The 27328-nt window shown below is 43.7% G+C and overlaps 1 protein-coding gene across 2 annotated transcripts in view; it reads right to left on the bottom strand.

The window, feature by feature from the left end:
- Positions 1 to 27328, bottom strand: part of NPSR1 (neuropeptide S receptor 1) — a 96900-nt gene that overhangs the window by 27781 nt on the left and 41791 nt on the right. Inside the window, exon 3 of one of the 2 annotated variants that reach the window (XM_036230468.1) lies at positions 4364 to 4467. The exons of the other annotated variant lie outside the window; for it this stretch is intronic. Coding sequence (XP_036086361.1) covers positions 4364 to 4467 — 104 coding nt within the window. The remainder of the gene's footprint in view (positions 1 to 4363; positions 4468 to 27328) is intronic. 2 annotated transcript variants of the gene reach the window in all.

The following is a 27328-nucleotide window of genomic DNA, read 5'->3' as shown; positions in this document are numbered from 1 at the left end:
CAATGACTCCAGCAGCATTTCTCGAACAGACTGTTCTATCCTTTCTCCATTGAATCGCCTTTATTCCTCTGTCAAACATCAGTTGACTCTGTTCTTGTGCATCTGTTTCTTGGCTTCCTATTCTGTTCCATTGGTTTGTTTGTCGATTCTTTCACCAATTTCATACCGTCTTGATGATTGTAGCTTTATAGTAAGTCTTGAAATTAGATAGTGTCAGTCTTTCAACCTCGTTCTACCTCTTCAACATTGCATTGGCTTTTCTGTGTCTAGCCTGTTTGTGTGAACTTTAGTTTTCTGTATAAAATAACTTTGCAGGATTTTGATTGAGATTACATTAAATTTAGAAATCACACTGGGCAGAATTGACATCTTAACAACAATGAGCCTTCCTATCTATGAATATGGAATATCTATCCATTTATTTAGATATTCTTTAATTTCTTTCATCAGAATTTTATAGCTTTTTAAATATTTATCTTGCACATATCTGGTTAGGTTTGTGCCTTAGCAGTTCATATTTTTGGTGCTAACATAAATAGTATTGTATTTTTAATTTTAAATTCAAATTGTTCATTGCTGGTGTTTGAAGAACAATTGATTTTTATATACTAACCTTATATTCTGCAACCTTGCTATTCTCACGTAATAGTTCTATAGGTTTTTTTGTTTTGTTTTGTTATTCTTTTGTATTGTTTACATAGGCAACCTTGTCATCTGTAAACAAAATTATTTTTATTTTCTCTTTTTCAATCTGTATACCTTTGATTTCCTTTTCTTGTCTTGTTGAACTTGTTGGACCTTCCAGGGCAATGCTGGAGTGATGAGAGGGGACATCTTTCCTCATTCCCAGTCTCTGGAGGAAAGCTTGTGGTTGCTCACCATTACGTATGAGGTTCTCTGTAGGTTTGTTGTAGATGTTCTTTATTAAGTTGAGGAAGTTTCCCACTATGTGTAGTTTGCTTTTTTTTTTTTTTTAAATCATAAATAGGCGTTGAATTTTGTTAAATGCTTTTCTGTTTCTACTGATATGATCATATAAATTTTCTTCTTGACATTTTTGATGTGATGGATTACATGAACTGATTTTATTTACGTGTTTTATAATTGACCCGCAGTTCTTGGATCCTTTATTCCATTTTTTAATAGACATTATTTTTAGGAGAAGTTTTAATTTCACAGCACAACCGAATGGAAGGAAAGTACAGAGTTTTCACGTTGGCCCACACCCCTCACATAGCACAGCCTCTCTGGACATCCAATTCCCACATAGGAGTGGTACATTTGTCACAACTACTGAACATACGCCTGGAACCAATACATCTTCCGGTCCCTGCAGAGGGGCTCTGTGTGAACGATGGGGCATGGTTTTGACACTCAGCTAGGCAACTGAGGACTGACTCTGCTTTGCCTCCTGAGCTTCAAGGTCAGCCAAAGGCGAGTGCTCAGGGCCTTCTTTGTTTTTGCCTGAGCACCAAGGCAGTCCTGAGCATGCCCTTGGTCTGCCAGATTCTCAGGATGCTGAGACTAGTCAGAGATGTTCAAACCCCTGTGAACACCTCATTACCCAGCTGGTTTTTAAGCTTCAGGTTAGTCTACTGTTTTCTCCAACTGTTATCCAATACCTTAGGCCTGTGTGAAGTTAATCAATCACCTGTAATTGTTTTCGACAAATGCCTTCAGGAAAAAAGCTTTTCCCTGTGGCTGAGTTCTGAACCAAATAAAAATGCAGCCTTGCAAGTGGGGTCTTCTAGAGAACCGCCAGACACATCGAACAATGACAATTTCCTAGGAATGAGGCTTTCTAAAGAGCTCTGGCCCTCTTCTGCTCTCTTGAGTGGCTGCCAGATGACTTGTTTTCATTATAAATATGAGCTGTTAATTTGCAAGACCATCACAAATCTGGAGACTGGAGATGAGCCTGGTGCAAGTTAAAACACCACAAATACCATTTTTCTTACTGAAACGCAGCTATTTTTTTTTTTTGAATGAATGCTCCCCGGATTATTAAAAACCTTTCATTAATTTCCAGAGTGGTTAAAAATCTGATGCCGACAATTTTTTAACAGTTTTCTTGTTGCCTTCACGGAGGAAAAAATGATCAGTTTCTTATTCTGTCATTTTTGCTCTGTCACCAAAATATATTTTATGTATAGTATTATCTGGATATTCATTGTAAGTACTGTTGGAAGGAGTATTACCGACATGAATAATTCTGGATCGAAGAGACGTTTTTAAGTTAACAATTAGCAAAATCAGGTTATAATGTGTTTTTGAAAAATGCAAAAGTAAGTATGGCAACCAGCCTCTGAATGCTCCCGATGATCCTGCCTTCTCGTTTCCCTTCCCTTGTGGCTCTTTTTTCTCCGTATCGAATAGGGGCCGACCCGTGCGGCCAACAGAATAATGTGGATGTGCTGGTGTACGCGTCCTGAGACTAGTTCATAAAACATGTCGCCACTTCTACAGGGGTGGGTAACTTATTCTTGGGAAAGTCGGTTGCTGTATAGTGAAGACACTGAGGAATATTTGTGGAGAGGCCCATCTGAAGAAGAAGTGAATATTCTACCTAACGTTAGCACTCACTTGCGGGCTACGTGAGTCGGCCTTCTTCAAAGCAAATTGTGTATTCCTGGCCAAACCTTCCAATGCCTATTGTCCCAGTCACCATCTGATGAACCTTATGATGAGCCTTTAGCAAGATCTGCCAAGCCAAGCTGTCCCTGAATTCTTGACTAATACAAGCGGAGATAATAACTGTTTATCGTTTTAAGCCACTAAGTGCTGGCGTAATTTGTTTTTGTTTTTTGTTTTTGCAATTGATACAGTAAACAATTGAAAACATTTACCTACAAGGAAGTTAAAAGCCTCAAGAAGAAATTAAAATATTTTTAAAAATATTTAAATATTCACCTGACAAAATATCAGCTCCAGATAGGATTAAGGGCTCTGTCACATCTGGTACAGTTTCAAGATTATGCACAGAGCACAAAAGAAGATTTTTAATTGTAACTATTCTCTGTCATTTTCTGAAGATGGAAAATAACTCTATTACCAAGGCCTGAAAATAATAGAACTAGTGAAAATTATAATCTCGCTTATGAATATAGATGCAAAGATTTTTTTAAAATCCTACTATAAAAAGGAATTCGGCAAAATAAGCTTCTGTAGAAATGCATTATATTTCTCTAAAGCTACAATAATTTAGACCTGAAGTGCTGGCATCAGAAGTGCAATATATTAATGGAAAATAATTTTAAGGACTTAGAAATAGAAGACATCCATCTTAATACCAGTTATGAAATAGTCCATTCTTTCCATACTGAGTTGAAGCACCTTAATATCTGTTATGTACACATACGATATTATTAATAACACAATATATGCATATGGTACATACGTGATATTTTACACTGAATATGTATTTTTTTACAATTATACTTTTTTACAGTGAAGCACATTTGACAGGCAAAATATAAATGTCTTTAATCTAAAAAATAGATATTAGCAATAACTGAGAAAATAAGTATGCCGGTTATAAAAGAAATGAAAAAGAATAGGCAATTTAGAGAAGAAGAAATTCAAATGGCAATAGATACTTTAAAAAGTCCAATCTATAAGAGATGCAAGTTAAAACAACTAGAGATAATACCCATTTTCTAACAAACTGCTAAAGTTTTTTCCAAAACAACAGTAGCCAGCATTCGGTTCACGTGAAGGGAGAAAATACAAGAAGAAATTGAAATGTTTCCTGGAGATCGCTTAGCTAGTGCAACATGTGGTCTGAAAGCTGGTGTCCCCACAAATGCTGAAGCCCAAGTCCTGGCATTAGGTGGCGGGGCCTTTGAGAGGTGATTAGGTCATGAGGGCAGAGACCTCATGAAGGGGATCAGTGGCTTATAAAAGAGGCCCCAGGGTGCCTCTGCCTCTTGAGGGTAAAGTGAGAAGTCTGCACCTGAAGGAAGGTTCTCACTGGCCTTGTTCGCACCCTGATCTTGGACTTCTAGCCTCCAGAACTGTGTTGTTTATAAGCCCCCGCTCTGTAGTATTTTTGTTTTAACAGCCTGAATGGACTGAGACAGCCAGACTATATCAAAAGCCTTAACACTGACCCAGAAATTTTACTTAATGCTTGAAATCTGAATGCTTATGTTTTTATTATTGCTTATTTATGCTTTCTCCACATAAGCTTTTAGCAAAAGAAATACATTTAAAAATCTCACAAATTTTGCTTGTCCTTTTAACTAGGAGGAAGTGAGCACTGTGTTGGACATCATTGCAGGGTTTTATATTTTTTCCTTATGAAGAATGCAAGAGCTAATTTTGATGTCAGTTTGTCTCATCACACGTGGAAGGTGCTACCTACCTGCAAGTAGCGGACCACTCGGCAAACCAGATCAGGTGCCAGGAAGTCTCCGGTGAATCGCCAAATGATATCTGTCAAGATGTTAACCAGCCCTGTGAAAGAGTCTAACAAAACACACAATTTAATTTCAGTCTCTTTCAAATTTGCAGCCGGGTCACAGTAGAAATGAAATCCTTGGAGTTGTTTTTTTTTCTGTCTTTCTGATTTATCAGGAGGCTTCTGAGGAACATTAAGGCAAGATAGGGATTCCTTGACTTTTATAATTGGAGCTTGCTACTACTTAGAGGTAGCCATTTAGTAACAATTTTGGTAATGTCTGAAAGGGAATAGTACTAATCATAGAGTTGACCTTGTAAGTCACAGAAGAGGAGTTTTAAAGGGGGGTTGAGATTAGACCTGTACTAAAACAAAGACTGTGTAAGGATCAATAAAAGGCCTGTTCAGTTTTCCGTTAGGATATGTTGTTCTAGGATGAGGCCCCAGGTGGTGCTCCGGCTTGGTCTGAAGCTGCCCACTGGGTGTGTGAGCCCCAGGGCCTCCTGGGAGGGGCCCCACCATAGGGCAAGTACAGCTACAGCCTGTGCCTTGCTTGGGGCAACCTAGCAAGAGCTACCAAGCAATCTACGGATGGCCACCACCTGTGCCGGACTTGAGGGTGCCTGGAGAGGCTAAACTGCAAAGTGAGATTTCCTGCCAATAGTGTCCGACTTGGGGCTACGCAAGTAGAGGTATGGAACATGCTGAGGCCAGACGCTGCTTGTTTGGGTTTTGTGAACCTTTGAGAGATTTTAGGAAAGTCTGCAGCATGAGCCAATACAGGCCATTTGTATGGAAAAGCCACCGGAAGTGAAGCAGCTTAGTATGCCCACAAGTTGGGTGGGGCGGAGCCTCAGGAAACCATGAGGGTGGGGCAAGCTAGGTTGTTGGAGATTCAGACATGGCAGCCGCCTGCATCTGCATGCCCAGCAGAGGAGGGCTCAATAAAGCAACAATTGATTTTGCCAGCACTTTTGTCTAAAAGAAAGCTGCCCTTCCAGCCATTGCCCTGAAGCCAGACAATTCAGTTCCTCGCTGTACGTCCCTGGTACCTTTCAAGTTGCTGACCTAGAGCTGAAGCTCAGAGCGAGTGCATCCATCCATCAGCAAGTAAGTCCATGTGTGGCCCTTTAAGAGAATGCCTGGGACTCCAGCTGCCCTTCTTCTCATAATCTCTGCTGGTTTTCACAGTCAGAAGTTGTGGAAACCTTTCCTCAGCACTGGAACCCTGGGCCAGGAAGCCTGGACTGCAGCTGGGACTCCTTGCTTCTCTGGAGGGACCTCTGCAGGAGAGATATCCCTCCTGATTTTTAACTGCCACACGTAGGTGTGAGTCCAACCCAATCTACATCTCTGCCCCTCCTAATAGTCTCAAGGTGGCTTCTTCTGTATGTCTGTAGTTATAAGACTTCTGTTGAGCTAGACTTCAAGGGATTCTCAGTCATCTTTGAGATTGTTCTGTAGTTTAGTTGTAATTTCATTGTGGTTGTGAGAGGAGGCAAACACAGCATTTACCTACTCTACCATTTTCCCTAATTTCTTTTTGGGTTTACTTATTCCTTAATTTAAAAATAGTGGGCAAAAAACCCTAAACTTATATTTCTCTCGCTCTAAGTGGCTATGAAAAATTATTTAGACTCCACTAAAACCTCTTTTTTTTTTTTTCTGGAGCTCAACCTTAAATAAGTCCATATCTGGCAGCAGACTCTAAATAAAACTGTACCACAGCATTCGTTATCTGCTATTAAGCAAATGCTGCTCTATCTGATCAGTAAAGAGCTATTCAGTTGCCTAAGTAATTGAGCACCTTGCAAATAAGGCTTTCCTAAATAGTAATTAATAGGACCTTGGGAACAAAGGGTACACTTTAAAGGCTTAATCACTTTTATGTTATTATTCCTGCTTCTTAAAATTTATTCAGTGAAAGATCCTAGGAAACTGTAATATTCAGAGAAGCCAAAATAGGCTTACAACAGTCTTTATTATTCCCTTGATGCAATTTCTTATAAATGTGAGTGTGGGTTTTTAGCTGGAGCAAGTATATGGGTGGAGTGGGGAGAAGTGATGAATGAAAGGATACCCTAAAAGGTCAGTAAGGATAGGTCAGGGGAAAAGGGTGTGAAGGACATTGATTCTAGGCACAGAAGACAGCACAAAGTTACGGAGGTGAGAAAAAGTGAGATGAGAAATGACATCGCTTGTGTTCATGAAACAACATCAGTTCCTTGTGGCCGAAGCCTAAACTAGGAGCTGGAATTGGCAAGAACAGGGGCTGGAGAGACAAGAATCCAGACCTTTTAGGGTCTCATGTGCCAATTAAAGGAGCTTGCATTTTTCCTCTATACTGTGAGAGCTATTGAATTTTTATGTATCCAAACACATGTTTTCAATAGATTTCTTTAGTTACTGTTGCAGGGGGATCAATCTGATAGCTCCAATATGGCAACTACCATTATACTTGTTAGGAAACTACGCAGACATTCAAGAAAGAGATAATTAGTACTTAGTGTATGTCAAATAGGAATAAGAATATAGAGAAGGATGCAGATTTGAGATATACTTTCTAAGGTAAAACGAGGAGGAATTGGTGACTAAGGATTAGATATTTTGAACGTGAGGTAGAGCAAGTCCACCACGTGTTCTGGGGTCCTGGCTTGGGTGTCCCTGTGGATGCTGGTGCTACCCGAGGACACACGAAGATAAGCTCATTATATTTGGGTTGTTTTCAGTTTTTGGCTATTCTAAATCAAGCTGATATGAATATTCATGTGTAGGATTTTGTGTAAACATAAGTTTTATTTCCAAAAGATAGATACCTAGGAGTGAGGTTGTTGGGCCACAGGGTAAGTATGTGCTTAACTTCATAGGAAACTACCCAACCGTTTTCCAGAGCTGCTGTGTATGCATTCCTACAAAAAAATATGAGAGAGAGAGAGTGGTTCTTCGGCCTTGCCAGCATTTGGTAGAGTAGTGCCCCCGTCTGCAGGGGATATGTTCGAAGACCCCCAGTGGATGCCTAAAACTACAGATAGTACCAAACCCTATATGTACTATGTTTTCCCAATGCACACACACCTGCGATAAAGTTTAATTTATAAATTAGGCACAGTAATAAAATAACAGTAGGAACTCATAATCAAATAGAACAATTATAACAATATACTGCAATGACAGTTATGTGAATGGCTTTGGGGTCATTATCGAGTAAGATAAAGGTTAAACACAAGCACCATGGGGCTGTGACAGTCAATCTGATGACTGATTCTGTAAGTGACTAAAGGGCATCATAGAGTTTGGAGACACTGGACTAAGGGACGATTCACGTCCCAGGCGGGATGACACGAGATGTCATTCTGCTGCTCAGAATGGTGTGCAATTTAAAATGCATGACTTGTTTATTTCTGGAACTTTTTATTTGACCACAGGTAACTAAAACTATGGGAAGGGAAACTGTGGATAAGGGGGGTCTACTGTATTGTCAGTATGCTTCCTTTTAGCCATTCTCCTGGGAGCGTAGTGGCCTCTCACCATGACTTTAATTCGCATTTCCCTAATGACTAACGATGTCCGACACGTACTTATCTGGATCCACGTTTCTCTCTCATGAAGTGTTTTTTTAAGTCTTTTCTCATTTATAATAATTACTTTAAAGTTTCTATCTCACGTTCCAACAACCGAATCATCTGTCTGGTTCTTTCAGTTGCTTTGGCTCTTGACAATGGTGTGTGTGTGTGTGTGTGTGTGTGTGTGTGTGCGCACGCGCACATGCACGTGTGGGTGTGAGATACGTGTTGATTGAATGGCAGACATCGTGTGGCAAAGGCCATAAGAGAGTGAGGTTACTAGCACTTATGCTGGACCTGGGCACACCTCTCTCAGGCTGCTAGAGTTCGAGTTGACTCGTTCCACTCAGGAACTTAGCTGAGCTTGGGTGTCGTCGTTGCTATGGTCGTCCTCAGCCCCTACGGGCTTCAGTTCTTCCTCGGACACTCTATTAGGATGGGAGCTGGGGTGCTGGAGGGTTTTAATGCTCTGCTCTCAGCTTTCAGTTGCATTTGTATTTCTGTAACGCTGCTGTTGCTTGGTGCTCAAACATTACTTAGCTGGTGGTTGTAGGGTCTCTTTGGTTCAGGCTCAGCCTCGGTCTTACATACACCTGTGTGCTGGGGTCTGGGGGGTGGGGTGAGCATTCTCCATGTTCCAATTCCTCCCCACTGTGGCAATCAGACTCTTGCCTTGTGTCTGTGGTAGGTCTTGCGTGGGAGAGAGTTTCATGCCCTCCCCTTAGTGGCAGGAGACTGCTCATAGAATTGGTGTAGTATCCTGAGCCAGTCATTTTATACCTTCATCCTCCAGAGTTGAGAGATTTTTATTTGTTTTGGTGCCTTTCCCTCTGCTCCAGGGCAATGGTATCTGGTCCTTCAGTGGCCTAAGGTTTTCTGCTGAGAGAAGCGACTGGGCAGGGGGCAAAATTTCATGCCTTTTCTGCAGGCATGGCCCAAACCTTCCTGTATCTCTGTAGCAATTTCCCAACTATGCCATTCCAGGAAGCAGTCATAGACAATCCTGTAGCTGAATGGGCATAGCTGTGTCCCAATAAAACTTTATTTATAAAAGTGGGCTTCAGGCTGGACTTGGCCTATGGGCTATAGTTTGCCAACTCCTGGTCTGCAGGATAAACTCCAAATGCAACATCATGACTGTGAGAGCCCTCCTGCCTCCCTCTTCAGTCTGCTCTTTTCTGATCCTATCCCAAAAATCATACTATAAGAGAAACCCTTTCAACTAGCACATTAATACTGGCGGCTGGTCAGTCAATCAAAACATTGGATAAAGAAAAGAAGCACACGAACTCCCATTCAAACATCAGAATATAAAACATTAATGTACATTTAGTTGTCATTTCTTTCAGGCGGGACCAAGCCTTTTCTTTGATTTTATACATCATCCTTTTAGGGGGCCTAAAATACTCCAATATTACATTTTATTTTTTAATTTCCAGTTTTGGTTTCTTTAAATTGGAGTGAGAACTTGAGATATCGGCAAAGCAATTCGAGGCAGAATCTTATCGTAGGAATTTTTATAACCCTCTTCATTCTTTTATAGCTGCGCTCCCTGAGCTCAACTCTATTGATCTTCTTTTAGTGACTCAGGGAGGAAAAAAAACTCGAGTCTTCCAAAGTATTGAACTTATTTTTTATGGAAGCAAAAACTGTTCAATGTTGTTTGTTAATTACATGATTCGAATAATGATCAGACCTGGCATAAACTGGTTTGGGAACAAATACCTCTGATTCCTAGAACCCAGGGGGTGGGAGCAGGAAGGGTGGGCTCACCAGGGACTATTCTGCTAGCCATGGGCATCCCTGGTCAGGGTGTTTTGCAGATAGAGTGGAGTGTGGGTTCATCCAGGGAAGCACTTCAGAAGAGAGAGCTGAGAGAGCTTCTACTGGGAGCCCCTTGCTGCTGCTGGGCCGCCCCCGGCTGTTTGCTCCACCAGCCCCTTCCTTTATGCCGTTCCCTTGACTTGGGAGGTTTTGTATGCACCTCTTCAGGAAGGATGTCTCCCAACTCTTCTGGTTTAGTTCAAGGTTATTTCTTTTGTGGAGCCTTTTCTGACCACTGAGTTTGCCTGATTCCCTCCTCTAGGTCTCTCTACTGTACTGTCAAAGTACCTTGCACACACCAACCCATTCTATTTTCTCCTTGCACACACCAACCCATTCTATTTTCTCTCTACTTCCGCTATTAGCATGGGAGGATAGAGATTGTTTTTTATTCACCTTCATGTCTCCGGACCCTAATATCCGTTGTGTTATGACATTAGTAAGAGCATTCATTGAACTTTTCATTAAGTGAATGGCGACATTATTGCTGCTGTGGCTTGCTCGGCTGGCTGCCGCAGAGGTGGCTTCACAGAGCAGACTGAGCCACGTGGTCACCTTCTTCAGCAGAGACTGAGATGATGATTACGGAATCAGGATGTGGGAAGGAGGAGCGCAGTTGGGCACTTCGGTTCCCAAGCAGATTTCTAAAAGAGCTTTCTGGAGCCCAAGGCCTCCGCTAGGCTGTGAGCTCCTGATTGGCAGTGACCTAGCCTTGCCTTAGTCATGTTGATGGTCTCATCCCTTTTCCTGGTGTCTTGTGAGACACTCAGCGCTCACTAGCTAAAGGAGGAAATGTTGGGAAATGTTGGCCTGTTGAACAGATTTGTGAACTGCCTGAAAATGCAAAGCCCTAGTGTAGGATCCACCCTGCATGAGAACAAGTTGAAGTGCCATTTCTTAGTTCCCACGTGCTCTCAGCTGATGTTTGAACCCCCCCCCCCCACCCCCTTGCCGTGCAGAGCAGAGCTACGGGGATAATGAACGCTTCGCAAGCTGAGGAACTTCTTCCCGGCAAGTGGAAAGGGGGCTGTTGAATACAAGCACAATTTGTATGGTGACTCTGACATTTCGGATAACGTTAGGATTCTTTTAGCTCCGAGGGTAGCGTAAGGACGAGAAGCGCTCCGCTTTTGCGGGGAGGGCGCTGTGGATAGCACCTTCGACTCCCCAGGGTGCACAGTGCTTCCGGCTCAGCTCAATGTCTCCAGTGTTTGTTTTGTTTTGAAAGCGAGGGAGGTGCTACTAGCCCGTTTACTTACAGTTGCACAGGAAACTGTTTTGGATATTGCTAAGGGCCCCTCTCTCCCCCACTTTTCTTCTTTTAACACCATATGCTCGAGAACACTCTAAATGGAATAAGATTTGAAGAACTTTTGCGAATGTTTGTTTAATGATAGAAATTGCATTGCTCAACCTAATGGCAGGTCCTTAAGTGCCAATTAAAATTGTTTCTCCAAAAACTAAGTTCTTACGTCTCTAAGTTCGAGTCTCATTTTATATAATCTTGGCACCGTGCCCTTCGCCAGGACTCAGTACTGGCTGAGCTTAATGGCCCAAGCCGTCATTGCTTCAGCCCTTTATTAATCCTGGAGAAGTAGCTGATGCCTCAGTCATTACTGCTCAATTAGGTAAATAATCATCACATCCATTCTCATTAGAGCAGTCTCTTCACGGAAAGTTTTGTTTCTGAGATTTTCAATTAGTCTTAACAAGTCATAAATGCCATTTGCGCCTCTCCTCCACTGGTCCACCAAATGAATAAAACTCATGTGTCTCATTAAAGAGGCCCAAGTCCCTCCTACAGCCTTCGCTCTTTGCATCCATTTGTTGTGTGCAAACACCAAGAATCTCATGGCATGAAGCCAACCGGCTGGCCCGGGCCGCTTGCTGGTCATCGCTGCGTGGTAAAGTCCTTTACACTCATGGGTGCAAACAACAGGCTCGGCCGGGGCAAACGCTTCCTCGAAATGAGGGAAAATCAGCCATTGAGTTATTACTGTTTCTTCTCCGCACTCCATTTTTAGTTCCTTGCGGCGTGGTGGCACACACCCAACATTGCATGACACGTGGCTCGAAGCGTCCTCTGGGTGTCAACACAAGACATGGACAACTTGTTTCCTCCTTTAACGGGATTTTGTTTTTCTGGTAAGAGGCCTTGACGTCAGTGGTCTGGGATGGTTAGAAATCCAAATGGAGGGGGCGAGAGCCTCATTCACTGTTATACAAGAGATGAATTCTCTGAATATATATATATATTCATATATATGAATATATATATATACATTTTTCTTTTTTTTTTTGCAGTTCTTGCTCAAGGATAGCTGAGTTGTCCTAAGTTGCAGCATGTTAAGATGGAAGTGGTAACAAGAAATATTTGGTTCTCATCTTCCCCTGTGGTAACCAGGCACTTAGAGGGGTGAGGCAGAGACAGGGAGATACGCTGCTCAGATACCTATGCAAGAAAAACTCACTGAGCAGCCGTGAGGAGCGTGGTTCACTGGCATCCCTCGGCCGTGAGAGTCCTCGGGGCTTGCCTCAGCTTTCTCAGCGAGATCATGCAATGATGAGGGCAGGCTCTGCCCGTGTCTGAGCGCGGTACAGGGAGAAGGATCTACCCTACCTGAGAACCCTTTCATGAGCCGGCAGAGCCCGTTGGGTTGTCGTTATGCTCTGGTGAGTCTTCCTCTCCTGCTTCTTCCCTTTTCTTTTCATAGGTGTTACTTCCCTTCAAACCTGTGCATAGTTAATTCCGTTTTGACTTGCCCCCCCGCCCCAAAAAAAACCCAACTGTTTGTCAGGAGGTAAGGCAGAAGGGAATGCAAGATCATTCACTGTCTATGGATGGTTTTAACAGCTGCCTCTTTGACTAATCTAAGATCCTAGCGAAAGTCCTATTTGTTCAGAACTAAAGCCACTGTGAAAGCTCCCAGGATCTAGAAACTACTATGGATAAGGATTGCTGTGCTCCGAGCTCATCTGTCCTGCAGCCTACAGGCCCGTGCTTAGGCGTCATGATTTTGGCTCCTATCGAAGCCTAAGATGCTCTCTGATTCAATCATTGTAGGGGTGTTGTCGAGGGTATTTTATTGATATATGATTAAAGTTCTGTATATAAACCTCCACAGAATCAGTGTTCCTGATCAGGAACCATTTTGGCTTGTGTGTTTTTCTCAAGGCTAGAATGAATCATGTTTGATGAGTTTGCTCTCAGTTTTGGCCATTAGGAAAGACAGAATGAAATATGCTCAGCTGCAGTAACTCTGTAGTACCTCAAAGCCTTTTTTGTTTGTTTGTTTCTGTAGTTATAAGTTAACATATTCTATGACCTTCCTATTTTGTATTTTTTATTTTGAGAGGTGTGCTCTTACACGTACAGGCAGTGGACGAAGCATGGGTCCTGGAGTCTGACTACGGTGTTTTCAATGCTGGCTCTGCCACATGATAACTGTGTAATCTTGGGTGTGCTGCTGACCACACTGAATGTCAAGTTCTTTGTAAAAACCTAATGGTTAGAGTACCTGCTTTATAGGACTATCGTGAAGGTTAAATGAGGTGACGTGTGCAAAGTTCTCAGGAACATGCACGTGACCCCTCGTGCATCTCCTTGGTGCTGGTGCAATGAGAAGTGTGGAACGACTGGGCAGAGCCGCACGCACTGGGAGAGAGCGTGTGAGTCTCACCACAAGTCCTGAGCTCCTAGTCAATTCGCTGGAAGATAGCTTTCCAGAAAAAAGACAGATGGGTAAATAAGAGGTCGAGGCTTTGTTTAAACTAGAGCTATGCTAAAGACTGGCTATTCTATTTGCTGTAATGGAGGCTAGTTAATTTAACATGTTCGACATCCACTAAGTATATAGTGGTGGTTAAATAAACTGATCCACTGACAAGGTAAATAGAAGAAGACAATGCTCGAAAGGACAGAGCATGAGAAAGACCAGTTGTGATGAATGGTTCAGGGACTGGACCACTATTTGTTGGCAGGGATGCTGTTTGTGAGGCAATCGTTGGTCGCCTAGACTGCCCTGTGCATTGCAGGGAATTCGGCAGCCCGGCAACCCAGCGTGAAGTCTGACCGGGTGATAACTCCAAATGCCCCAGGACCGACTCCAGCTGAGGATCACTGAAGTACATGAGGACATTTGGGGTTAGATTTAGAATATAATCTTGCGTTCTTATTGAAACAGTTCTAGTTTACACCTTGTCGAGATTATGCCTCTGGCCCTTTCACTTGAAAGTGTCCTGGTCTCTGCGGCTCCTTAGAGATGGTTGAGTCCAGGCCTTGAAAAGCACAAGATGAGCCTGGAACATCTGGTTGTTCCAGGCAGTAAAGAAGCCCCCAAAGAATGTTGAGAAACATTTCCAAAAGAACAAGAGCCACATCGTAGGGCTCTCCATAACTAAATTGGCAATCTCAGCATCAAAATAAATAATGAGACTAACAAATTGTAATCCGTTGAATAAAATAAGAATCCATGGTCTCATACTGATATAAGTAACTAAATGGGGGAAGAGAAAGCTAGCTCTTCCTTGCTGTAGAAAGCCAGCTAATAAATGTGAAGCAATGATTGAATTAGAAAAAAATCATTGTTTGAAACCTTCACGATTGATTCAGGCGAGAAGCTACCCTGGACTTAAGAGTTGTTAAGTGAACATTTGAGGCATAACAGGATAAGTTACACAATTTTAAAATACTTGTTAATTGCAAAGGGGAAAGTAGTATTTTTACACTGGAGAAATCTGACAATAATATCGCCAGGAATAAGACAAAAAGCTATGCTGTGCCTTCTGAGATTATATGTCAAGAGGAACACAGCGTCATCTCTGTGGTCTGCATCTGGAAAGTGCATGACATAAATCTAATCAGGAGGAAACATCACACAAATCCAAACTGAGGGACATCCTCAAACACCGGTGCTCTTTAACTAACCTGTGCTATTTTTATCGATGTCATAAAACGCAAAGAAAGACTGAGGAACTGGTCTAAATAAAGACACTTGACAGCTGAATACAATAGATGATCCAGGGTTATCTTTTACTGCGAAAAATGTTCTTGGGACAATTGGCGAAATTTAAAGCAGGTGTGTAGGTTACATAGTAGTACATATTTACACAGGTGGATGAATGGATGGATGAGTGAATGGATAGACAAATTGATATAGATAGATAGAAAGTAAATGTGAAAAATGTTAACATTTGAGAACTGTGAGTGTAGGGTATATGTGGATACTTTGTAATCTTCTTGAAGATTTTCAATAATCCTGAAATTATATCCAAAGAGAAATGAACAATGCAACGTGTCCTGGTGGGGAGCACACACACTCTGGTTGCTCAGCCCGCAGGGATAGAGCCTGCAGGCCCAGAAGCTGGGAAGCCTGGCAAATGTGGGCAACGTGCTGGGCAAAGGTTACTGTTATATTCGGGCTTGAGTTTTATGATTGTTTGCTAAGTTTCTTCTCATTCGGAACAGGGTGGTCCTTCTCGGTGCACTCCTGTGCAATGTGTGTGTAAATTATTTGCTCAGAAAAAGATTTGCAGTCGGGCTGATCCTTGTTCCTTAAGGCCCAGGAGATACCACATACTGCCTGATGTTGGGGCAATCTAGGTCCCAGAAATATAGATGCTATTAAAAAGCAAACAAGCAATCACAACAGCTAACACATGGTGCTTATCTATAAGAACTAATTTAATCTTTACCACAATCCTGTGAAATAGATGCTGTTGTAACCCTCATTTTACAGATGAAGAAACTGAGTCACGGACAAGGTAACTGGCTCAACTGTTAGTGTGTAGAGGTGCCAGAATTCAAAATCAGGCAAAGTCCAGAGTCCAGGCTCTCTTCACCACTCTCCCATCCTGCCTCGCAAGGGCCTCTGAGCAATGAAATAGGTCTTTTTAGAAAGCAAGCTGAAATGTCTAAAATCAGAGTGATTAAGAAGATGCCGAGCTGCCACATCACATAGTAGGCCAGCAGCGCGTTGTCTGTGTTGAGTGGGAGATGGAGCCAAAGCTCAGAGGAAACAGGGAAGGTAGGAGAAGCAAGCAGGCAGGGGAGGGGAGCAGAACCAGAGCGAGCAGGAGGGAACCGGCCAAGGGCGGGTCACTAGGATACAGAGGGAGAGGAAGCAACGCCGAGCCCAGTGGGTGACTGATTCAGGCAGAAGCTGAGGGGTCAATCGGCCCGAGAACAAGAGAGCCTGCCGGGCTTCGGAGCCGAGGCTCGAGGCTCGGACACAGGGCGCTCCGCGTGCCTTCCTCGGAAAGGGCTTGCATGTTTCAGCTGCCTTATAAGGCCTTGGTCTCATCTTTCCAGACGACGCTCACCTTTCCCAAGAAATAGCTCTCTGAGCCTAATCCTTGTTGCTAAGGACGATGGGGACAGACATCGGCTGATGCCTTCTTTGGTCCAGGCGTCGTTTAACATATATTCTCTTATCTCATGCAGGGTTTTGCATGCATGTAGTCTGAGCCGAACTCTCTACTGCGCGCATACATAGAATTAGCGACCGCTCAGAGTGTGTGTTCAGCTTTCCTTTCGGTGAACTTTGGAGTGCAAAGTGGACTTGTATGTAATTCTAATTGACTAGGAATAATTCTAACTAGAGGAAACGATTCACTCTAAGTACAACTATAGGTACCAAAAAAAAAAAAAAGAAAAGAAACTCCAAAACAAAATACGGCATCTTAGAAGTAGGAACACTATTATTGAACCAACATAGAAGCTTCTGCAGGCGACAATGGTCGACTTCACACAGTGAAGGCCACGGCAAGCACAATTATGTACGTCGTCACCATAACTGCCCAAAGAAAGGCAATAATACAATTTCTGCATCTCGATGTGATTAAGAGGATCAAATGAAGTAAAGCGTATAAGCACATTTCCCAGTGTCAGCCACACAGGAGGCCCTGAAGGCAGGCACCCGCTCTGCTCGGTGCCCCCAGACAGAAATGAAGCCAGGGGAATGTAAGTGCCGAAAGCCACGGAAGTAAGAAACAGGAGAGCCCAGACTCCGACCCAGGCCTCCGGACTCCACTGCTTCTTTGGTACAGTTTTCAAATGAAGAATCGTTTTTAAAATGTTCTAACGACTGAAAAAAAAAAATCAAAAGAAGAAAAATATTTTGAAAATTCTATGAAATTAAAATTTTAGGATTCATGAATAAAGTTTAATTGGAACCCGGCCACGCCCACGCATTCACACTTTGTCCGCGGCTGCTCTCCTGTGACAATGGCAGCGTCGGGTGGCTGAGACAGGGGCCACATGGACTGAAAAGCCTAAAATGTTTAAATGCTGGCCCTTTACAGAAAAACCTGGCCGACTGACTCCTGCTCTAGACCTTAGAGCCTGATCTTAGTCCCCAAGGCCGGGTGGGTCCGGATGGCTTGTGACTTCTGGCATTCTCAAGGAATTAGTGACTTGCATGTGGATTGCCTTCAAGTGCTCCCTTCTGGCTTCCTGGGGAGTTTGAAGGTACCAGACGGAAACAGATTCCTTTCTTTCATCTGAACAAAAATCCAAGCTTGCTCTCTTGCATGTTCAAAGGGATTTGACTAACTAGGACATGAAGGGGACCAGGGGGGCAATCCCAGCTGCGGGGGGGGGGCCGGGCTGGGCTGGCAGTTTGAGCTGCTGTAGCTCCCGCTTCTCCTCCCCACGTCGGCCAGGCTCCCCGGACGCCCGCCCCGTCGAATGGACGCTGTGTTCCTGGAGGTCGAACGCACGAGTGCCTGAGTCAGGCGCCTACTCCATGACTTCGGCGAGTTATTCAACCTCTCCCGGTCTCAGTTTTCAAGATCTAAAATAAGAGTCGCGAGAGTATCTATAGCTTGAGTCATTTGTGGGATTAGGTGAGAAAATATACATAAAGGCGTTTTTGTTTGTTTTGTGAAGAGTCGGCTGAGTGAGCATTCACCGAGTGTTCGCAATTATTTCTGCCTACTTGTCAGCGGGGAAGGAGCTAAATCTTGGATTCTAGTTAAAAGGCCTTGGAAAGTGTTTTTAAACAGTTTTTTTTTTTTTAAAGTGCTACAAGCATGCAGCACAAATTTCAAGTAATACAAGTAATAAAAGTAAATGTGTCACAAAACAATGTGTCCTGGAATGTTCGAGGTGGCGCGACTCGTCGAGGCTCTAGACTGAAAGTGCCCAAACACCGCGCGTGAGCAGGATGGAGAAGTCACCTGTGGAATATTCGTGCACTGGGACACCGTGCCGTGAGGAGAGTGAGCGACCTACGACTACGTGCGACCACGTCAACCTGTCTCTCGATCGGGATGCTGTGTAAAAGAAGCCAGGCGTGAAAAGCATACAGACCCTCAGATTCCAGCTAAAGTCTAAAATCGGGTGGAGCTCATTTTTCCCCGGGCGTTGCCCGAAGTGGAAGTGAGGGGTGATGGCTAGAGGCTGCTGAAGGTGGCATGGGGACAGCTGGCCGTATGCCCTGTTCCTCGAGGTGGGTGCTGGTGACAGAGGTATGTTGAGGTTGTGAACATTCGTCGGCTGGTACTTGGAGCGTGGGTGTGTGCAAGGTTAGACGTCACGTTTTCATTTCAAATTTGAAACTGAGGAAGCCACCCTCCCCCTCCTCCCGAGTCCCACTCACTCGGTCCCCTTCTAGAAGCAGCTACTGTCACCAAAAAACCCGAATACCCAGGGGTAGCCACTGAGTGCGGGAAGAACATGTCCACAGGGGTGTTTTGCAAGTATCTTCTCCTTTCCTGAGAGCCAGTTTTTGTTTTATTTCATAAAATATTTATTTATTTTTTTTAGAGTGGTTTTAGGTCACAGCAAAATCAAGCAGAAGTAGGGTGAGTTCCCACCCTCCCCCTCCCCCACACATGCCCGGCCTCTCCCATTACCCACAACCCCCGCCAGAGGGGCACATTTGTTACGACCGATGAACCTACACACTTTGCGTTCTGGTTCACTTTTGGTGGTTTACGTCCTCCGGGTGTGGACAAATGCATGATACGATGTAGCCACCGTTACTGGAGCATACGGAGTATTTTCACTGCCTTATTATGTCATGTGCTTGTAACACAAGGAAGAAAACTCCATTTTTTTGTCCTCATCTTGCTCACGCTCTAGTGTCAGAGACTTTCATGTTAAATAATTAAACACAGGATTGCACAATATCCGTGCAAGTGACGGGGTGACCGATCAAATCTGTGAGACCAGGAGCCAAGAGGACAGGGCAGGCTTCGCAGCGGTGCCCTCGAGCTGTGTGTCTTGAAGAGTAAGCAGGGCTTTGCGAGGCAGACCAGAGCGAGAGGAGGACGGAGAAGGGAGTCCGTGCAAAGGCAAGGAACTAGGGAGCATACGTTGTCACTTGTCGTTTAATATGTCCTTGACTAGCCTTTCCATCTGGACTGGGAGAGACTTGTGGATGAGAGTCATAACATAGGCTTCTCTAGCCCCCCACACCCCCAAAGACCTAGTACAATTATGGCTACTAGGATCAGATAAAAACAAATGATTAAGAGTCTTCTTAAAAGATTTAACCAAGGGCCTGAATTTTAAATATTCAACAGATCTTCGTTTTTAGAATATGAACTTCCCATCAGAATCTAATTAGAAAAGAAACCTTCTAAGGAGATGAAATTGAAGAAGTTCTTATAATTAAGGCCAACCCGTGATTAGCACCTTTTCTGCCCTATTCAACACTGTATCTCTAGGGCTTCAGGGCTTGGCTCAGGCTCTTAGGAGGATACGAAGTTTTATTTTTAATAACTTTTTATTTTTCAATTATAGTTGTCATACAATATTATATTAGTTTCAAGTGCATAACATAGCGATTAGACATTTATATAACTCATGCAGTGATCACCCCATAAACCTAACTGATACCATACATAGTTGCTAAAATATTATTGATGTATCCCCTATGCTGTATTTTACATCTCCAGGACTATTTTGTTACTACCAGTTTGTACCTCTTAATCCCTTCCCCGTTTTCATCCAACCCCCCAAAACCACCTCTTATCTGGCAGCCATCAAATGTACTCTGACACAAATTATTTTGAGTGTAATTGAGCCTGTGACATAGTTACGATCTGAATCCATTGTTTGCCATTCGATTGCTCTGTGACCTTCGGCAAGTTCCTTGAACATCTTGAGTATAGTACCTTATAAAATTGAGGTAATATACTTACTTTGTAAAAGTCAAATGTCATTTAAGTGTTTGGAACACAATAGGCTCTCCGTCTTGTAAGCTTTCCTTCCTTTCTTTTCAATTTTCTCTCTATCCCCTCCCTCTTTCCTTGAAAGGTTTAGGAAGAAAATTTTGGTGAAGAGAGCCTAGGAGACAGACTGAAGAGATTCTGAGCAGCTGTTGGAGATTTTGGGAGAGGTAAATGGATGGATAGAGAGGAATTTCTAAGACATTTGCTGTGTTCCATGCAGTTTATCACCACTGATAAATGCCATCGCTTATGAGAAATTTCATTAAGGCTAATGAAAAAGTTGGATGTTCATTTAGGGCATAATATCAGGCTGAGACTGGCCACAAGAGGGCTCAACTCTGTTGGGGTTGCACGTGTGGCCGAGAAAAGATAGGATATATTTAACTGGAAGAAGAGAAGATTCAAGGTCACACTCTTGACCTCGACATGTGCCTGTCATACATTTCCTTAAGGGCCGTCACCTGGGAGAAGTATTAGATTTGAGACTAATATGGGACTGGGCTCAGGGTCTTCCCTCAGTAAGGTCTTGGCTCTTCCAGGTGGCTTCCCTTAGGAGGAGGCAATTATCCTGATTATCCATCCTAGAGGCGATTATGCAAAGGTCCTCTGTCCATCTGTCAGGGATTCAGGCACTGTGGGAAGACGGATGCTGTGACCCAAGCTCATGACCACGATTCTATAATAATGTCTTGCATCGCCCACCCGACGCCCAGGCAGAGGGTTCCCGACAGCCGGGTTGCCCTCTCCCCGCTGCTCCCGCCTCTCCTGCAGTCCTCCAGAACCCAAGAGCTCCAGGCTGTAAACAAATTTAACTGACTGCAAATTAGTCCCAATTCTTTAGGGCTAATGGCTAAAGCCACTTATTCTCTCAACAGCGTTTTCATTTTAATGAGAGCATCAAGCCTTGGCCCAGGAGAGGCTCTGTAATAGCGGGATTCCGGGCAGTGTAGAAGGCAAAGCGGAACTGGATGGGCTGGCAGCTTGCCCAAGGTCACTCAGCAAGGTGGTGGCAGAGCTGCGACTAAAACCCGGCTGCCCCAACACCCAGTCTCACACTGTCGCCCAGCCTGAGGCCACCTCTTATTTGGTCCCACGGGAGACCTCCTGCCTCCTTCTGGAGCCGTGTTAGTGACTGTGGCCCAGCCTCGGTGTGAAGAGGCTGCAAGGCGAGACCCAAACAGTCCTCCCACACTGCCAGGAGGCTTGATCAATAGATATTATGCAGATGCTTAGAGCCGCGATATTCTCTTCCATTACCAAGCTAACAGTCTCAGCAAAGAGCACGCCTGGATACTGACAGTTTTATTTTTCCTGATTTGTCAGACTGAAATCAGGTTCTGACAGGCCCATATGAAAGCATAAAAGGTACGTAGCTGGCAGAGGCCCAATTCCTTTTTCTCTGAATTAGAGGGCCTTGCTCCATGAGCTGGCAAAAGCCCAGGCTGTGGGCACATCAGTTATGCTCTCTGGCTGAGAGCTGTGCTGAGCAGAAACAGGCAGGAACCAGGCCTGGAGCCATGATGAGCTTCGTTTGAAAGAAAGCGGAGAGGTAGCGGTACCCAGATTCCTTTCCTCCAGCCCCTCCTCACGTCCTACCTGTCACCCCGTTAAGGGATCCTGGAATCTAAGCATTCATTACACTTCTGTTTGTAGTTGTACAAGAAAAATGATATTCTTCATCCTCTAAAACTGAAATTAATTGCTAGTGTGAACTCCTACTCCGCTGGATGTCAAAAATTTAATTGCAGACAAAAGAGCTCTCAACAGGAAACAAATTGAAAAATGACCTTTGGGTTGTAGCATAAAGGACGAGTAGGTTTTGTTTGGGGAGGGTCAGGACAGGAAATTTCAAGCAGGGGGAACGGCAGAGATAAAGGCAGGCGACTTAGAAGCAGTTAGAGTGTTGGAGGGTTTACAGTAGGAAATGGTACGTTCCAATCATGTGTTAGCTGGATTGGACGGGAGGAGGAGGAGACGGAAGGCAGGCGAGCAGAGATGGAGGGGAGCGTTTCGTCACCTCGCAGGTTAGAGACAAAGCGTGCGACTCTCCCTGAGAGAGTAGGAGGCAATGGGAAGCTCTAGGGCGACCCGAACGCACGGACGGTGCAGAGGCAGGTGGGAAGGAGGGGGCAAAGACAGAGGCAGAGAGGAGTGAGGAGAGCAAGAAGGGCTGCGGAGACCACGAAACCAAGGTCGAGCGGTTCACGGAGGAGGAAGTGATGGCCTGAGGCGGATGAGGGCTGGGAAATGGCCGTGGCATCGTGCAACTAGAGAAAGGCTCGTTCACATCCTTCATGCACGGAGGAGCGAGCGGGCCCCGAAGACAGAGTGGGCTGGATTCTTCTGAGAAGTTTGGATGGGAAGAAAGAGCCTGAAGTGGAAGTTCGAGGGGTACTTGTGGTTAAGGGAATATTTTGTTCCCCTAGAATATGACGGCTTCCACACACTTCTAGGTTGATGGATAAGCACCGGTAAACACACACAGACACACACACAGACACACGCACACGCACACACACAGGGGGAGAGAGAGGATTTACAGATTCTAAAGAAAGGAGGTATTGAAAAACGAGGTTTTCTAAAGTGAAAAGAAAATGATCACGGGCATGATTAGGTAGACTGGCATTGCACAGGGAGCTGGACAGTTACTCTCTGGATGCAGAAGTAGGAGAAGGGGTGGTATGAAAAGTTCTGCCCAGGCGTCAGCCTTCTAAGAGCAGACACATTCTGGATGGATGGAGGGACGAGATGGCTGGTAAATGCCTGTCTTAGCTGGGAAATGAGGATTCTAAGGAATTATGTTATTTGAGGAAGGATGCGGGGTATCGGCGAGTGGGCATAGTATTCGTCAGGCATGACACGGTGATTTAAACAGACTCTGGAGAACAAACTGGTAGTTGCCAGATAGGAGAGGGTTTTGGGGGTTGGGTGAAAAGGGGGAAAGGATTAAGAAGGACACATTGACAGTTACCAAATAGTCGTGGGGATGTGAAGTCCAGCACGAGGAATATAATCAGTAATATCGTTGTAACTGTGTATGGTGTTAGATGGTTTCCAGACTTATTGGAGGTGATCACTTAATAGGTTATATCAATGTCTAACTCCTATGCTCTACCTCTGAAATGAATAAAATATCGAATGTGAGCTGTATTTGAAAAATGAAAAATAAAAATAAATAAACAGACTCTGGAGCCAACTGTCTAGGTTGCTTCCAACTCTCGTACTTACTAGCTGTGTGACCTTGTGCAAGTCATTCAAATTAACTGTGCCTCAGTTTCCTCATCTTTAAGATAAGGAATCACCTAGCTCATGAGTGTTAAAGAGTTAATATTAGTTAAATCTTTAGACCAGTATCTGCCTTGCAGTATGTACTAGATCGGTCTTAAATAAATCAGATGAAAATATTATCTGTACAGAATGCTTAGTTTTAAAGTTCCTCTCAGGCTTTATTTCTGTGTTAAGCACGGATCCCGTATTCATTTTATTTTATGGATGAGGAAATGAAGACAGTGTGGTTAAATGAATTTGCCCAAGGTCACATAGCTAGTGAAGGGCAGAAGAACAGGAAGTCAGAGCATGATTTGTGATCTTTGTGGCCCCGTTCTCATACAAATCCTTGAACTTGATTGGGGGAAAAACAGGATTATCTCTATTTTCTCCCTTTACTCCTGAAATAATTAGAGTAACTCTGATTTCTTGACCAAATCTGGACTGAAAGAGACGGGAAAGGGTCCAAGTAAAGTAGATTTGAGGGGAGAGGACCAGGAATTAAGTTTCAGACATGAATTGTTTGAGATATCTCTGTGTGGTGGTGTCTAGTAGGGGTGCTAAGTCAAGTCTAGAGTTCAGGAGCGAGGTCTAGTCTGGAGATACAAATGGGAGAATTATCAGCACATAAGTGATATGTAAGGTCACGTAGCCAGACAAGATCACCATGGAAGTGGGCGTGGCCAGAGAAGGGTAAAGAACTATGGACCAAGTTCTGGGATACCAGACGCTAAGCGGTCAAGGAGAAGATGAAAATCAGGGAAAGAAAATGAGGCAGGAGGAACCAGTGGTGTGGAATGGATGGTGTTCTAGAAGGGGAGTTTGGAAAGTTTTTCAGCGAGGAGGGAAGAATCAACTGTGTCAGGTTCTGCTGACCGGTTAATCAAGATGACTGAGAGCTGAACAACAGTTACGCTTACCAAAAATATGGAAACCAGAGAAAAGTAGAAAATTGGGAGAGAAGGAGGATTGCTTGTTTTTATCAGCACCAAAACCAAGTTATTTACATTCTTGTTCTATGAAAAGCTTTACTTTTCTTTATGTAGCTGGAGTTCTTGTACACATATAATTTTCTATTTTGCTTTTCATTGATTTTATGAGACTTAAAAAATATTATTACAAATTTATTATTAACGTTATTTTAATGGAATATTATGTTCTTTGAGGGGATGTAGCATATGCTATTTAACTGCTTTTTCGAAGTTGTGCATTTAAGTTGTTTACAATTTTCTGCTGTTATAAATAGCCCTGTGATGAAAATCACTTGGCAAAAAGCTTTATCAGCAGTTTTAGATGACTTCCTCAGGGTAGGTTATTAAAACCTTAACTACTATTTCAAAGAAATGAATATTTTTAAAGCTCCGTCTTCTGCTTTTGAAAATCAGCTCATTAAGCATTACTTTTCACAAGCGTGTTTTGTTTTCTCTGGATCCTGACTCAAGAGCTGTCACTTTTTTCAGCTCTTATATTCCGATAATCACTCAATTTATATTTCTGAGAAAAGAAGGAAGGCTGGCATGGGAACTGTGGAGAACATATGTGTCGGACCCAAATATATTTTCATTTATTCATTGGTTTATTCATTCATTTAGTTATTCATTAACACCAGAAAATCGGAGGGAGGAACAGAGCTGTGGGATAAGAAACAGGAGGGCGAGCCCTGTTACAAACGGCAGTAGTTGGCCTGTACTTTAGCTTTTACCTCCAGGGTAAACCTGCAGGGCCACCTCATGGGGGCCCTCTCTGCCCCCATGTGTGGCTGTGCTTGGGGATGGGGGAGGGAGCACAGTAGTCCATGGATCATTCCTGGGTTCACACTACGCTGGTGAGACTCAAGGAAACAGAAACCCAGAGACTCACTGAAGTCCTCCTGGTCGCCTATTGTTTTTGCTTACCCTACAAGTGTATTTTTTTTTTCTTTTGATGACAGTATCTCAACCATCCTTCTCCATCTAGGTTGTAATCTACATTCTGCAAAGAAAGAATTATTTCCTAAAATTTCCAACTCACTTTTATTTTTCAACACATGACATCAAAGTCTCAAGGGTACTTTTGCTGGGCTTGGGTTCCTGTGGAGTCCAACACCTGCCGACACTCCAAGCTAACCACCACCGCACCAATCATTCATTTTATCCTTACCAGACAAGCAGTTTTTGAGTTGGTTCAGGCCGTCATTAAAACAGATTCATGAATTGCCTCCATTGCTTTCCAAATGCTGGACTTGTTATCATTTAAACTTGAACAGTTGGATGAGTTAATATCTCTCTTCTCTGCCATCTTTATCCAGAACTTCTCTTTTCTCTCCGAGAACCACCAATCTCTCCTTCTTACAGCCACTGCTAGCATTGGCAGTCAGCTCCCTTTCTGTGCCTGCTTTTCACAAAATCACCACCTTACGGTAACAGTGTGCATGTGTACGCGCCAATAAACACACAAGAAGAAGTCCAGCAGAAATGTGGCGGCTGGGCGGCCCACTGGCCTCACTCGCTAGCTGAGTGACACACACTGCACATTACCCTGAAAGCGTGGATGCGTCAGCTCCGGCCTCGGTAAAATTAGAATTACTAAAACGTCATGCACCTCTAGTATAGATACCAGAAGAGTCTCCAAGCTGCCCTGGGATTCTGTGATGGATAAACGGAAGAATCCCAAAACGACCCTGGGAATCCTCGCGGAGTTGCCTGGATGATGAGCCAGTGGGGACGATGGTTTTTTCCATATCAGAAGGCGGAGCTGGACCTGAGCTCCACTTCCCTTTGGTTTCAAGCTGACGTGACAGCCGGCTTTCCTAAACAACGGCTGTGAACAACTGATATGTAAACCACACTGCCAAGTCCTTTTCTTGCCATTACCACTTCCTTCCCCCCTACCCCTGGTAAACTTGTCCTATTCCTTAATAAATAAGAAAGGTGAGCAACCAGGGAACCTGTCCCAGCCCTCCCGGAGGTGAGAGATTAGAGAAAAGGGCTCTTTATACTGCCCTTTGCTTTGCAAATTTCTTCAAGAACTCTCTGTCTTTTACCCATAACCAGCGAGGTGAACGTCAGCCTGAGCCCAGTTACATGATAAACTTTTCGTGTCCATTGTCAATTCTGGAAAATAAGAATTCGAAGTGTCATTTGTTTTTGTTATGACACTACCATACCCCAATCTCTTTCTGCTTGGGCCATCTGGAAAACCTCTGCTGGGACTTTGAGCTCCATCTGTACAGTGTCAACCCTCAGCCCCTGGCCCTTATACAAAGAAGCAGGTGACATACCTGGGCAGTTCTCAGTACCGGAGCGTTATTTTATAGAATTGGCTCACCCTAGGAATGAGAGGTTTACCATAATTCTCTCTATATTTTTACGTATAGTTACTTTTTTATTACGTAAGGAATATATATTGGTAAAAAATTAGAAAGTGCCAAAAAGCAGAATATGACCCAGAGATAAATACTTCCTAACATTTTGTTTGTACCATTTCAGATTTCATCTAATTAAAAATGGCCTGATGTGCCACCAATGCCTCAAAACCCACGTTATTCTTGCGATAGGCAAACCTGGTGCTCATCGTTACTTTTATGTGCATGTATTTTGTTTGTGGCAACATTAAACATTAACAAATAAGGTTCACCGGTGCACTGCATTTCTTTTTTCTGTGTCTTACCTGTTCGCGATGATCAGCCCTGAAACCCCTCAAATCCTCTACAGGGTGCTATTTTAGTTAGGAAGGCCAAGGAAGACTTCGCTGAGGAGGGGGACATTGAACAGAGAGCAGACACGGCTTAGGGGGAGAGCGTTCAGGTAGAGGGAAGAGCAGGTAGGGGGAGCTGCAGGCAGCTCCGAGCTAAGCGTGTGCAAGCGCGGGGGACCTCAGTCTGCTGGACCACATGGCCTGGCGCCGTTGATTCAACCACCTTTTCCTGCCCTACTCCTTTCAAACCCCGTTTCTTATATCCTAAAGTCTTATGTATATTTGATTTGTTTCTGGACTTTCATTCTGTTCCTTTTAAATCCTAAGGCAACATAGCCTTGTTTTAAGACGAGCAGCTGTATTACACTCACTGTTTTCCTTTTTTGCAAATTTCTTGGAAAATATCAAGCGTCCATGTTTC

Source organism: Rousettus aegyptiacus, unplaced genomic scaffold, assembly GCF_014176215.1.
Source record: "Rousettus aegyptiacus isolate mRouAeg1 unplaced genomic scaffold, mRouAeg1.p scaffold_m13_p_13, whole genome shotgun sequence".
Lineage (NCBI taxonomy): Eukaryota > Metazoa > Chordata > Mammalia > Chiroptera > Pteropodidae > Rousettus > Rousettus aegyptiacus.
Note: the sequence above shows the minus strand (reverse complement) of the source record. Positions and strands in the feature narration are given on the sequence as shown.